General features: G+C 30.7%; 1 protein-coding gene and 1 long non-coding RNA gene across 2 annotated transcripts in view; both read right to left on the bottom strand.

Moving 5' to 3' along the window:
- Nucleotides 1–482: 482 nt before the first annotated feature.
- LOC143070497 (uncharacterized) lies at nt 483–3,163 on the bottom strand. The gene is made up of 3 exons (XR_012976550.1): nt 3,069–3,163; nt 1,810–1,909; nt 483–708 (listed from the first exon to the last, which is right to left on the bottom strand). It is a non-coding gene; the product is annotated as an uncharacterized LOC143070497 (long non-coding RNA).
- Nucleotides 3,164–3,695: 532 nt separating this feature from the next.
- The window catches only part of LOC143070976 (transient receptor potential cation channel subfamily M member 6-like), a 64,194-nt gene continuing 52,265 nt past the window's right edge, over nt 3,696–15,624 (bottom strand). The window contains exons 8-11 of the mRNA XM_076245073.1: nt 10,602–10,661; nt 5,954–6,155; nt 3,837–3,914; nt 3,696–3,706 (exon numbers count right to left, since the gene is read on the bottom strand). Coding sequence (XP_076101188.1) covers nt 3,696–3,706; nt 3,837–3,914; nt 5,954–6,155; nt 10,602–10,661 — 351 coding nt within the window. The remainder of the gene's footprint in view (nt 3,707–3,836; nt 3,915–5,953; nt 6,156–10,601; nt 10,662–15,624) is intronic.

Here is a 15,624-nt window from a genome sequence, read left to right as displayed (position 1 = left end):
CTCATAAATGCAATATTTTTTAATATATCAAGAACGAATATCATTCATCTTGGTGTCATATATTGCTTAAAGAATGCACAGGTGGTGCGGCACCATAAATTCACATGTTTTTGATTACTTGTACACTGAGCTACTAATATAACATAACATATTTATGTTATGGTTTATGTTGCTTATTCAGTGAAAAATGATTTAAAACACTGATAAGACGTCTGATATAATACATAAGCAATGAATACAATGAAACTATTGTTGTATTGAACTTTGAACAAATCAATATTGGACACTTTTTTAGATTTTAAGTCACCACGATTAAAATCAAAAACCGAAAAATACAGTTTAAATTTACGAGTATTAACATGTCTTTCCTGATAAAAATTGTCAAAATGTATAAAAACTGAGACAACTCCATGATTGACATAACACGGCTCATACCAGAAAATTATAGCAGAACAGAAACTGACGGACAATAATACCTTCAACCAATCACTCCAATTTGCTACTGAATCTTTATACCACACTCTATTTAATAATCTCTGTACGCATGGATGTCCCACCACATCAATCATCCCATTATCAAATGCACATTCTACTGGAGCTACTCGAATTCCCCATACTGTGTCTTCCGTATTCATCAAGCTCATGCAGCCTATTTCATTCTCTTCATATAATGAGTTCATCAGAAACTGCGCTCGTTGTTCAAAAAGTCTGGAATTAATTGTTCATTCCTTTTACTTATTTGGAATACAAATGTAAAAGAACTGTGGTGAATCAGATAGATCTTGATTACAGAGGAATTTAGTTGGGATTTGTATGATGTTAATATATCTGACTGTACATGAAAAAGCTTTTGACTGGATGCGGATTTAAAATGAGACATAATCGTTGAAATAAAAAAAAACTCTAGAGTCTTGCATCAGGTCTCACGATTATCAAAACAATGGAGCATTGAACAAAATACTGACATATACATATTGTACGTACTTTTTGTTGTTATTTGGTATACATCAATACGCAAGAAGCAATTTATTATTATAATGAACGTATTTCAATTGTTTATGCCATTCTTATTTACAAAAATCCCATTGTACTTGGTAGCAATATGGGCTATTATACATCCTGAATCTTATTGGAATTAAAGGTAAACTGTTAAAGGTAAACTGTTGAACCCAATTTACATTTGTCGCATAGTTCATTATCAGCATTGTTATAACAAGTCAGGTGACCATATGGAATAAGGAATAGGACAAGGCAATATATTAAGGTGTTGTTTAGTATTTTAGAGCACTCAGACGATAACATTGCTGGTTGACTATCATTCCCGGAGTATATCATCAGCACAGTATTAAGTACTTAGATACCGACATGATTTATTTAAAATGTCCGTTTTTAAATTTTGTAATTATAATAAAACTAAGGTTTTAACTCCATCAGACAAAGTTGCCCTATGTGGATGTGGCTATTTTTGTTTTGTTGGTCATATATATAACTTTTTTGGTTCTTAAACATTCTCGGCTTTCACATATTCGACTTTGAGCATTCCTGATGTAGGTAAATCTAGAGAAGCGATTTTCTGTGTTTATCAATGAATGAAGCTTGATGTGTGAACTCAAATTGATAAATTGTGATCTACTTGTAGCTTCGATCAGCCTGCCAACAATTTTGTAAGCTTAAGACACAAAAGTAGATGTTGCGCAGACAGAATTAAACGTTGAAAACATTCATGCACTTGAATAGCGCTTAAAATATAGTGCATAGAAAAGCAGTTACGACTGTTATAGAACCATGACCGAGTCTGTTTGAAATCACCTTGAGTATTTCAGTAGATCATTATTGAGTTTGAGATCCTTTGCAGCATTAACCTTTTCTGCCATTGTATTCAGTATGCTGCTTGTCATTATTGCTGTTACTGTAAGAAATAATTATTGTTCGTTGATTAACCATATTTATACTATAAATATGAAGGTAGTTTAGTGATGGTCATCAAATATCTTAAGCTTCCAGGTATATAATAAAGGTAACAGTAGTAAGCTGTCGTTTAAAAGTCTTAAATCAATTGCGAGAAAACAAATCTGGGTGTCATACTTTAACAGAGGGAAAGACATCATCTATAAAAGAAAACAAAGGAACAACAGGAACCCTGGATAAAATTCATTTTATTATGCCTGTCGTAAGGTTAAGAAATTGTCAAAATTTGTTTTAAAAAATTAGGTTGAAATTTAACTGTACAAATCTGTAATAAATTTATAGGATTGCATTGGTGATAATTATTTTCAATTTCTAATTCTTTCTTACACAAGAGAAGGTCTTGCAGTTAAACATTTGACTCACTAAATGCTACTGTTAACCATAAGTATTGACCGTAAGGTTTATAATACACATATCTTGTAAATTTGATAGAAGAGAAGGGAATATAATACTGAATTTGATATTTTGAAAGCTGATAAACGCTACCAAAAAGAAAAATATATAGACTGAACGCATATATATTCAAATTAATATCTTGAAAAAGCTCGTTGCAAAATTACAAAATACACAAGTCAATAAAACGATTTTAATATGTCGCTATACAAAAATGTATCGAAAGAGTCGAAATTGAGTAGATATATTGCTGTGGAAATTACAACCTTTTTGTGTTATTTGGCAAATTATTATCAAAGACCGTGTTTGTACTAACAGGAGTAACACGACATGTGGGGCTTGAAATGCTTACCCTTCTGGAACACTTTTTTTCACCGCCAATCCTTAGTGTTTTGTCTACTTTTGTTTGTCTCTTTGTTCTTTTATTGTTACGTCATGGCGTTGTCAGTTTATTTACGACTTTTGAGTCTGCATGTCCCTCGGGTATATTTTGTCGAATATTTGATGTACTTCGTTTAACTATTTACAAATTGTCACGACTCGATGTAAATTGGCCTTGCCATATTGAATAAATTAAAAGAAGAATCACAAACGTACTGAAATCAGAGGGAAATTTCCTAATTAAAAAATCAAAAGCTCAAACAGATCAAACGAACGGAAAACAACAAATATATGAAATAATATAACCATAATCAAGCTATACTTACGTAGCGGGTTTTCACACTTTGACCAAAAAATTGAAGCTAAGTTCTCCTTTTGTGCAAATATCGCCCAAGCTAACAGATCGTGATATGTGCCTTTTAATTGAAAAGAAGTAGAACAGTTTTTCTTTTTGAAAAAGGTTTGCAATTTTCAAATGTCATGATCAAAGTGAGTGGCCTAATAATACTACGGTTTTCACAAGACAACTACTAGGTTGATAAGTCGTATGTAGTTGAACGCGAGTCTAGTGTATCATATTACTAGCCGAGTACCTTTTATAACTATTTACACCACTCAGTCGATGCCACTTCTGATAGACGTTTCGTCCCCGAGGGTATCACCAGCCTTGTAGTCAGTGATGACATGAATATCAAACATGTGGTCATTTTTATAAATTAAATGTTTTCAAAAATATGAATTATACCAGATACTAAGGATTTATTTATCCCAGGTAGAGATTACCTTAGCCGTATTTAGCACATCTTTTTGGGAATATTCTAAATGCTCTTCAACTTTATACTATTTGGTCACCTTACTATCTTACTATGCGTGTCACTGCTGAGTCTTATGTAGACGAACGCGCGTTTGATATATCAAATCAAAAGCCTGGTACCTTTAATAACTATCAACATTCAATGATTTTCTATGAAAAGTGAATATGTGTTCATTTGTTCTACTCAAGTGTGTTTTCTGAAATTCAAGTTAAAGTTCCTGATCAGAAAAGTACATCTGGATGCGTATAATTATGAAAATAGAATAAAAGATTAAACTACCATTTGTCGTCTCTTTACTGACACTACAACAGAAGGGTACAACTGAACATTGTGTCTTTGCATGTTTTTCAGAAATATCTAAAATGAAGATACGACATGTTAATGATTATACGTTGTATCTCATCACATAATTATTATACGTTGTATCTCTTCACATAATGATTATACGTTGTATCTCAGCACATAATGAATATACGTTGTATCTCTTCACAAAATAATTAGACGTTGTATCTCATCACATAATGATTATACGTTGTATATCTTCACATTATGATTATACGTTATATCTCTTCACATAATGATTACTAGAACACACCCGCGAAATCGCGGGCATTCAGAGCGTAGTTTAAAGAATGTAAAGTGTTGTTGGAAGAATTTTGTAAAATACAAAATGACTGGAAAATTTCAGCAAAAGTATCATAAGTTATAGGTTATTGGGGACAGGAAAATGTTATTTTACCCTCCACCTTTATTTCCAAAGTTCCCAATTTTTGGTTTTCTATCAATTTCAATATGAACATACATTTAGTATGTTATGAACATTTATTTAAGTAAGGAGCCTGTAATTCAGTGGTTGTCGTTTGTTTATGTGTTACATATTTGTTTTTCGTTCATTTGTTTGTACATAAATAAGGCCGCTAGTTTTCTCGTTTGCATTGTTTTACATTGTCATTTCGGGCCTTTTGAAACTGAGTATGCGGTATCGGCTTTGCTCTTTGTTGAAGGCCGTACGGTGACCTATAGTTGTTAATATCTGTGTCATTTTGGTCTCTTGTGGAGAGTTGTCTTAACATGGCAATCATACCACATCTTCTTTTTTTTATGTAATCAATGAATTTTGTAAAAGATTTAATGACTGGAGAATTTCAGAAAAAGTATCAAAAGTTCACATGAATAATTTTAGCGCTTATCTGTATATTATGAACATTCATTACTATATAAATAAAGCGTATTTACTTTCAATTCTAAGTTTACTAATCGATCCATGGTGATCATTGATATAGTATACAGACCCTCTATATTTAATAAACTCTGTGACCGCCGTGGATAGTAAACTTGAAAATGATAGCAGATAAAATTCTGAAAATACACTTTATTCGTAGTATATGTATGTTCAAAGTATACAGAAAAACGCAAACCGGAAGTCTAATCTGACTTAAAATTTCGAACAATGACGGGACAATATCCGGATGCCTTTTTTCTCGTTTTTCTCCTAAAATAACTCAATCTGAATAATCATATGAATGGATGACAAATGCGACTATGCACTGTACCTATAGGACACAGAGGCGTGTTGATTGATTTATTCTGGAAAGAAGAGAAGCGACACCAAAAATGAGGTCTTCTCGTTTAATAGTATAGATACGTTGTATCTCTTCACATAATGAGTATACGTTGTATCTCTTCACATAATGATTATACGTTGTATCTCTCTACAGATAATGTAAGTACGGTATACTTCATTAAATAAAAGTCTCTCAGGAAGTGCATTAAAAATATTTGAATTAAACTAGTTCTTTGATTTTTGTTACTTTTTAATTAGCTGAGTGCAGTTTTGAGTTTAGTGTCTGTCCATCTTATTTGGTTTGCCTTTCTTACCATGGTTTTATCTGTCATTGTATAAACGAATATCACAGACATACAACATTACTGAATATTACACTCACACTTATAACGTTAAAAGACGCCAAAAAATAAGTTTTTTTTCAAAAGCTTGAACGTACGGGAATATTCAGATTAACCTTTTTTTTCTTTTTTTACCAAAAACGTATTTTATATGTAACTATGTGGAGTTATTTCATATTTTGACCGATGAGTTTATTTGGTTGAAATTTCCTTAAGCTATGAAATTATGACCTATGCGTTTTTAGACGAATAATTACGCGAGATATGTATTATTTTCTGCAATTCTGATTTTCGGATTAAGTAAAATAGATAAACAAAATCATAAATGTCTTAAATGATCAACAACACAAGATCTACAAACAAATCCTCTGTTGAATCCTAATGACAGTTCTGCCTTTAATGGCATTTTTTTCAATTGTTTTGCATTTTTGCATAATATTTAAAAATCTGTAATAGATGAATAAAATATTTATTCAGCAAACATTATTTACCTTTCGGATAATGAAGAAGTTTTTGACATATGTTACGCACGTTATGTAGTATATCATCCACATCTCGACTACTGCAACTACACGAATTTGCATCACTCTTGGTTTCGTTACATGTACATGTACATGTACATGTCTGTTTTTTGCAGTCCTTGTTTTCACTACAGGTGCACCATATCCCTTTACAACATTTTTTAGACACTCGCTTGAAAAGGAAATCAACATCTGTTCATTTTTATTCAACAATACAAATGAATTAATAATGTATAAGTTTTATTTTATAATCTATGACAAACAAACTGGGTTTATTATCTCGAGAGATTATCTTTTTAACCCTTGAAAATTGTGAACTTTCTCTATTAAATCATAAGTTTGATTTAAAAAAACAACCTTTAAGTCATCCAACAATTATAAAGTATTATAAAATTTTCAGCTTGGTATCAAAAAGTTCATCAAGACTGTAGATCTACAAAAGGAGCGTAAAAGAATAATAACCGTTTGCCAAGCATAATGTTATTGATTCTTGGACGATCTGGTAACAGATTGTGTAAATGATTAGATACAAATCAATTGAAAAAATTGTAGAACTATATATTGTATTATCAACAGGCAGAGAGAAAAAAAAAACATTTCTGTCAAATTAACTCAATTTTCCTAATATTCTGCGCTAAGGTATGAAAAACAAAAACAATACAGTGTTGTTTTTTCAAACACAATAGGCGACACATCACTTTGTTAAGGAAAACAGTTTAACATCTACGTTGGTCACACTCTGATACATGTAAATCATGATCTTTTTGAAATTGAATATTTTGTTCATATAGTTCATTGAAGGGACTTTTGCCTTGAACAGGTTTAGATTAAGTTTTATTCTAAAAGCAAACAATAAAAAATAAAAATAATAAACTTGTTATAACGAACCTGAAAGCAATGCACAACTAGACAAGACTGTATAATGTTTGCTAATCGTTAAATGCCGTATGGTGATATATTATATGATAAGGGATTACACCTTTGTCATTTGGTAGATAGTTATCTGTTTAGCAATCATACAATATCGTCTTGATCTTAATATCTTTTATAATTATTTATGATAAGAACAGTTAATGTTTTTTTTTACCATGTATAGACGTACTTAATTTAATTGCCCACTACCTTTTTTTTTTTATTAAAAACAACGCAATCAAAATATTCCATGTTCACTCACAGCGGAAAATGTGTCTCAAATTTTGAGATTTCATTTAAAACAAAAACTCAGTGTTTACCGTGATTTGTACACCGATAATCAGTTTTACATATATTTTCTGAAAAAGTGATTTAAAGTAATACTACGAGCCATTTAATGTAATTAATATAACTTTAATATAAAAAGATAAAACAAAAAAATGTTTAAGCAAAAATTATCTAGTCATTCTTTAACCAAATCATTATCTCGAATTGGTTTAACAACTCATTGTACAGAGAAAGATGTACCAAAATAAATATAAAAAACATAAAGAGTGTAAGACTACTGAGTTTTAGCACCTAAATATTTATTTTTCTATGCATGGAACGAAAGAAATGGGTCATGTCAAAAATAAAAGGACTCAGTTTTGTCAATTTAGGTGTGTAAACTTAGAAGTAAGGGTGAAGATGCTCTTCTGTTCGTTTGATACAAGAGAAGACACTTATTGCATTTTCTATATATTTAACGGTTTATTACGGTTTAGTTTATCTTATGAAATACATCGAACGTCAAGTTGTTCAAGATATTCTGCCGGAAAAATAGGTACTTTAACTGTATTAATTGTGAAAGAAAATGATTATTTTTAGATAATCTCGAGTAGGTTTGTTATTTGCTGTCACTGTGCATAGTAGTTGTTTGAAAAACCAATTTTGATTTTTTTTTAATAATGTGGCAGCGGAGGCATATCCTCCTGTCACACAAATGTGGAAACATAAAACAAAATCACAAATTATATGCTTCCGATTGACTTTTATCAGGAATGCTCAAAGCCGAATATTTCAAAGCTAAAGATGTACAAAAAACGAAAACGGTTGAACAGGTATATCATCAAATAAGGACATACTAGTAAATATAAAAGCAAAACAATCATCTTAGGTCCATTTTGTCTGAGGAAATTACTTTAGGTTCTTAAAAAAATCTAAATGAAAAAAGGCAAATATAAGAAAAGTTTGTTATAAGGAGGTACTGAAAAATAATGCTACTGAGAGGAGGGGTCGAATCGATAGAACATATTTTCTGGACTTTGTATATATATCAAAACTGTATGAAGACCTTACCTCCTGGATTTTTAAAAAGACAGAAAAAGAACTAACTTTAAATATTGATTTGGTTTTATTTGGTATTCTTACAAAATCAGATAAAAATGATATAAGAAACTGAATACTTCTGTTAGAGGGACACTAGTTACGAGATATATAAAAAATATAATATACTATTTTTTTGGCTCAATCATCAATGAAATGCAAATAGTGAAATACTATTTCGCTCTTAGCAGCTAGTATGTCAAAATAAACTATAAAAAATATTGATTATGAAGTATGCACTTGCAAGTGAAGGTGTAATACCATCAAATCATGGTACGTCACATCCGGTTGTATACGAAAATAGGTCGAAAATATATTCCTTTGAATTTCACAGTTGTAGGTAATTAATCCTACATTTTAATGCAGTAAAACATTTCTGTATTATAAAAATATGTCTATGGTATTTCAAAGCACAATTATTTTTTTTATTTGGGGTTTCGATCGAATATTTTGTAAACTTTACTAAAACTAAATTGTGTACACAGGTTAAATAAGGGGAAATATTTGATTGGTTAACTTCCAATGACGGTTCTTTTCTTATATGAAATGAAATGTTAAGTGAATTATTTTCTATAGTACTGGACAGAATGAAAATTTACTCATGCAAAGTATTTCTTTATTTGAAACGAAGATAAATTATCCCAGGCATACATTACCTTAGCCGTATTTGGCACAACTTTTTGGAATTTTGGATCCTCAATGCTTTTCAACTTTGTACTTGTTTGGCTTTATAAATATTTTGATATGAGTGTCACTGATGAGTCTTATGTAAACGAAACGCACGTCGTCTGGCGTACTAAATTATAATCCTGTTACCTTTGATAATTATTTCTGCACATTTTTTTTTAAGTGTAAATTCACCAAAGACTAAATCAATGGTGGTATTACACCTGAATAATTCGACCTCATTGAATCCGTATTCATGTGAACTTCAAGTTAACCCCTTAGCTTGAGATTGATAACACGTGAATTGTATCTGTAAAGTTATTTAAAGGAAAAAAATGTCAACATTTAAAGTGAAACAAAGGTAAATTATTTGATTGACTGATTCGATCCACAAAAAAAATCATTCTTATACAGGTAAAAACGATGATAAACATTCATTTTTCATATATAATATGAAATTAAATAGACCTAGAAAAATCCAACAGCACGAATATGCTTAATCAAGTATATTTATATTAATGTTAACATCGCTTATATGGTCATCGCATGACTTTCGATAGTTTATTAGATGGCGTCTAGAATTAAATACACACGAAACGAAGCTATGTATTGTTATGCCTGTGCTTCTTTAGACTTTTAATTGTTTGGATGAATGTTTTACATTGTTATAAATCAAATATTAGAATTTGATTAAAATCGGTGAACATGAATTTGACAGCTAGTGTCCCTTTAACAAAATTCTAAATTTATAGAAGCTAATTATTAATGGAACAAACCAATATGATAGCACTAAAAAAATCAATAGACACCACATATATTGTATATATTTTATATTCAAACAGCCTTTGTCTTGCAATCTTATTCTGCAATGTTCAAAACTATAACAGCTATATCTATCAAATATATGATATATCTTCTGTTTATTGTGTATAACTCATTATTTTGTATACGTGAAAAAAAAAGAAATTTATTATAGAGAAAAAGAAAAACTTCTTAATTTGTATGATTAAATACAGTAAAATTTATGTTTTGATAACAATGTTTTTTGTATTCAAATAGATATTCGTAAAGTGTGATGTTTTAGTTTGTTTTTCTTTCATTTCATGAATAATTATATTCTAGTTGTATTGTAATAATGTTTTTTTTTATTAGAAGAGTGATTCACTTTTTAATAAATGTTAACCTGAAAATGATCGCGTTGATTTAAACTGATCTTTTAAAACTTACCATAATTTCATCAAGTTATTTTCGTTCATGGAATGCATTTACCGTCTGCATTATATTCAGTACTGTTCCGAAAATTTGATTACAGTCAATCGGGTTCTCTTCAGTTTATTTTAGAACTCAGTACTATTTATTTCTTTGTAAAACCAACAACATATTGAATTATCTATGAAAGCTACGGTTTTCCACTGCATGGTACTTAATTGACTTGAAAATTGAAAACAACACGTCAAATACTTGATTGGAGTGAAGTCCAGAATTGATAAATTAGGGTCAAACTTACAGAATAAGAGATAAAATTATGTACCGAAGTCTCAAATGTATCATAAAAACTGTAATAAATTGTCTGACGTTAAGACGCGCATAAAATTTGTTAGCTAATAACATACACAAGAAAATACTAAATATGCATGGATTCGACAAAACAATAGTAAACAATTTAATGGCTTACAAAATGTATGGCATGAATCCTTTTGCAGTCTTTTGCATCACATCCTTTACATTTTAAAGTCTGAAAAAAACATGAACATCCAGTGCATTATTCAAAATTTATTATGTGATATTTTGCATGTTCCTTTTTTTCAAGGAAAATCAATCTGATAATTTTCAGTATAAAGTCATTTTAATAATAGTGCGTGTTATCTATCTGTTTTAAGTAAAAAATAGAGAGGAAATGGTGAATGTGTCAAAGCGACAACAACCCGACCATAGAACAGACATCAGCAGAAGGCCAACAATGGGTCTTCAATGTAGCGAGAATTCCCGCATCCGTAGGTGTCCTTCAGATGGCCCCTAAAAAATATGTATACTAGTACAGTGATAATGGACGTCATACTAAACTCCGAAACTCAAAATTGCGGCGGGGTTAAACACGTTTATGAGATCTCAACCCCTTTTAAGTAAATGCTTTATAGCGCCGGTTCTAGTTTTTGTCAATTATTTTTGCTAGCGTGTATAATTTACTCATATCACAACACTTTATTTGCAGTAATAAATAGAGACTGCTTGGAGGGTACATGCAATTTTGTTTTTTTATCCTAAAAATATGCGCATTACTCGCCCTTTTACAATTTACCTTTTCGAAATGTCATAACTATGCGAACATAAACCATGTTATTCATTATTGATTTAGATAGGAATTATTTGACTGTTTGATTTCTACTGTTTACACCATTTTGTACAAAACAGGGTTAGATCATCTGTATTAAATCCACCATTTTCTACATTAGGAAAGGTCTGTGCAAAGTCAGGAATGTGATTGCTGCTTCCAATTCGTATGATAAGTTTGAACTTTTGATTTTGCCATTTGATAAAGAGGGTCGACATCTGTTTAGAATTTTCTTTGGAGTTTGGTAATTTTGTTCTCTTCTTTTTTATAACGTAACATCATTCAAGAGGAAAATATCCATAGGTATACATCGCAGTTTAGATACAAGCATATGAAAGGTCAAAATTAATTGTTGTCAATAATTATGGAAATCTCTAAACAAAAATCAGATAGTGCAAACAGCTAGTATAATACTTGTGAAAAAGAGACAATAAATACTAAAGGTACTGTACATTCAAACTCGTAAGTAAAAAAAATAATTCAAAACGCCATGTCAAAAAAGAGAAAATAAGAAAATACAACATTATCACACATCATATAAAACTAAAGTCTGACAAACAAGGACACCAACAAAAACCAAGGTGATCTCAGTTGCTCCAAAAGGATAAGCAGATTAGTATAGGTCGGGAACACAAAATAATAAACACGAGTTATGAGGGTTATGTAGGTTACATGTCCCGTCTGTCAAATATGCATACAATCATTTTTGAATTGTTATGACGAATAACCTAAAAGAATCAAAATTATTGTAAAGTTTCTTTAAGGATTATCATTTAACTAAATAACACGTTCTTATTATGAATGTATATGAAATTCCTGATATTTAAAAAAACAAAGAATAAAATACAGCACTAGGGTATGTCATTAAAACAGCAGCCCACTAAAAACAAGAACAGTTAAAAATCTAAAGGTCAAAATGCGGTTTTACTCCATTCACAAAATTGAACACAGTACCGTAATGTCTGGCTCTATATTGCCGCGGGTTTTTTTAAAAAAAACGCAAAGAAAATCAACGTTCATTATATATCTGAGGTGTTCCAAACTTAGAACATGAACCATGGCGAGATTCGGCTATTTTGTTTACTTTGTTTATCGCACAAGTAAATAAAAAGTGTACAAAAAAGAGCCATTAAGGATGTACACCTCTGAGGAGAAAAAAAAATCTAGAATTAAACTTTTTTTCTTAACCTGATTTTTTGGGTTTATATGACTGTAAAAATATTTGGTGCAGAAAAAATCTAATGGTGGTGCACTTCTTTTTCGCTACGGCCCCTTGAAAATACCCAATTTTGTTGATTTTCCATTTTTCAACAATTTTTACCTATATTTTGGCTATTATCGTGAAAAAAAAATCACAGTAATACAATTAAACTTTTTTTTCATACTTTTAATAAAGATGAAGTGGACCATTTTGAATAAATTTAACTCAAAAAAAAACTATAGATAGGTGTTAATATAAGAAAGTTTTATCATATTTTGTGTCAAATTTACCATGCTGTCAATTTTGTAAATTTTTGATTTTTCTCAGGGTTTTTTTTAACAAAATGCATATTATTTCATTTTTTGTTATAAATGATTGAAAAAATACATATCTAAGAAATTTGAAAAGACAAAAATGATATGGGGTGTACATGAATCTTTTTAAATCATTTTTTGTACCCCTTACCCAATTTTTCCTAATTTTGGCTAAAAAGACTGACTTGATAGGTCATAAAATTTGAAAACTGGATTACTCAAAAACTATTCATTGAAATACATAATTTTTTCACAGGGTTCTGTTTGATTATATTTATTTTTAAATTCATTGATCTTTTCCAATTGTATCACATGTTTTGGGAAATTTTCAGAACGATATTTCAACGCGACTGAAACGTCAGAAGAATGCATCCTTAATAGAAACACAGGAATAACTTAACTCTTTACTTTATGCGCAAAAATTCAGAACAGTAGTGTAAGCCTGGGATAATGTTATGAAATGTTTTAACGCTTTCTTAAAGGAATGATAATGATAATATTAACAAACTAGAGGCTCTAAAGAGCATGTGTCGCTCACCTTGGTATATGTGAATATTAAACAAAGGACGCAGATAGATTCATGACAAAATTGTGTTTTGGTGATGGTGATGTGTTTGTAAATCTAACTTTACTAATTATTCTTGCAGCTTACAATTATTTCTATCTATAATGAACTTGGCCAAGTAGTTTCAGTGGAAAATGTTAGTAAAAATTTACAAATTTTATGAAAATATTTAAAAATTGACTATATAGAACAATAACTCCTTAGGGGGTCAATTGACCATTTCAGTCATGTTGACTTATTTGTAAATCTTACTTTTCTGAACATTATTGCTGTTTAAAGGTTATCTCTATCTATATTAGTATTCAAGATAATAACCAAAAACAGCAAAATTTCATTAAAATTACCAATTTAGGGGCAGCAACCTAACAACCAGTTGTCCAATTCATCTGAAAATTTTAGAGCAGATAGATCTGGACTTCATAAACAATTTCTTCAAATGTCAGATTTGCTCTAAATGCTTTGGTTTTTAAGTTATCAGCCAAAAAACTACATTTTACCTCTATGTTCTATTTTTAGCCATGGCGGCCATCTTGGTTTGTTGGCCGGGTCATTGGTCACAATTTATAAACAAGATACCCCAATGATGATTGTGGCCAAGTTTGATTTTATTTGGCCCAGTAGTTTCAGAGAAGAAGATTTTTGTAAAAGATAACTAAGATTTACGAAAAATGGTTAAAAATTGACTATAAAGGGCAATACCTCTTAAAGGGGTCAACTGACCATTTTGGACCTGTTGACTTATTTGTATATCTTACTTTGCTAAACATTTTTCTATTTACAGTTTATCTCTATCTATAATAATATTCAAGAAAATAACCAAAAATAGCAAAAATTTCCTTAAAATTACCAATTCAGGGGCAGCAACCTAACAAATGGTTGTCCGATTCATCTGAAAATTTTACTTGCAGTTAGATCTTGACCTGATTAACAATTTTACCCCATGTCAGATTTGCTTTAATTGCTTTGGTTTTTGAGTTATAAGCCAAAAACTGCTTTTTACCCATTTGTTCTATTTTTAGCCATGGCGGCCATCTTGGTTGATTGGCCTGATCACCGGACACATTTTTTAAATTAAATACCCTAATTATGATTTTGGCCATATTTGGTAAAATTTGGCCCAGTAGTTTCAGAGGAGAAGATTTTTGTAATCGATAACTAAGATTTACGAAAAATGGTTAAAAATTGATTATACAGGGCAATAACTCTTAAAGGGGTCAACTGACCATTTTGGATCTGTTGACTTATTTGTAAATCTTACTTTGCTGAACATTTTTTCTATTAATAGTTTATCTCTATCTATAATAATATTCAAGATAATAACCAAAAATAGCAAAAATTTCCTTAAAATTACCAATTCAGGGGCAGCAACCTAACAACGGGTTGTCCAATTCATCTGAAAATTTTAGGGCAGTAAGATCTTGACCGGATAAACAATTTTACCCCCATGTCAGATTTGCTCTAAATGCTTTGGTTTTTGAGTTATAAGCCAAAAACTGCATTTTACCCCTGTGTTCTATTTTTTAGAATGGCGGTCATCTTGGTTGGTTGGCAGGGTCACCGGACACAATTTTTAAACTAGATACCTTAATTATAATTTTGGCCATATTTGGTTAAATTTTGCCCAGTAGTTTCAGAGGAGAAGATTCTTGTAAAAGTTAACGACGACGGACGACGGACGACGCCGGACGCCGGACGCCAAGTGATGAGAAAAGCTCACTTGGCCCTTTGGGCCAGGTAAGCTAAAAACGAATGTGTCCTTGCAATAAGCCTAAGTATATTGCTTATACAATGACAAAACGGTTAGAAAATAACAGATGATGTGGTATGAGTGCCAATGAGACAATTTTCCATTTGAGTCATAATTTGTAAAAGTAAACCATTATACGTTAAAGTACAGTTTTCAACACATAGTCTTGGCTCACTCAAAATAGCAAGCTATAAAGGTCCCCAAAATGACTTGTGTAAAAACAAAAACGACAAACGACAAAAGACAACTACTGAACATCAGTTTCTTGACTAATGACAGATGCAATTAATTGCAGCGAGTTTAAATGTGTCCAGGTAACAACCTTTACCCTATTTGAAACAATAGTGTAACATAACAACTATAGAAAGACACAATATAAAATATCAATTAAAATGGCATAACTCAATCAAAAAACATATTAACATAAATGAACATATCAAAACTGAACGCACGAATTTGGTCTATGACACAATGTAAAAACAAAATCAATAAAATAAGGGATTAGATGTTAAACAATTTCAGAAGGTCAACCACAACCT

This window comes from Mytilus galloprovincialis, chromosome 4 (genome assembly GCF_965363235.1).
Source record: "Mytilus galloprovincialis chromosome 4, xbMytGall1.hap1.1, whole genome shotgun sequence".
Classification (NCBI taxonomy): Eukaryota; Metazoa; Mollusca; class Bivalvia; order Mytilida; family Mytilidae; genus Mytilus; species Mytilus galloprovincialis.
This window is presented reverse-complemented; position numbering and strand designations above follow the sequence as displayed.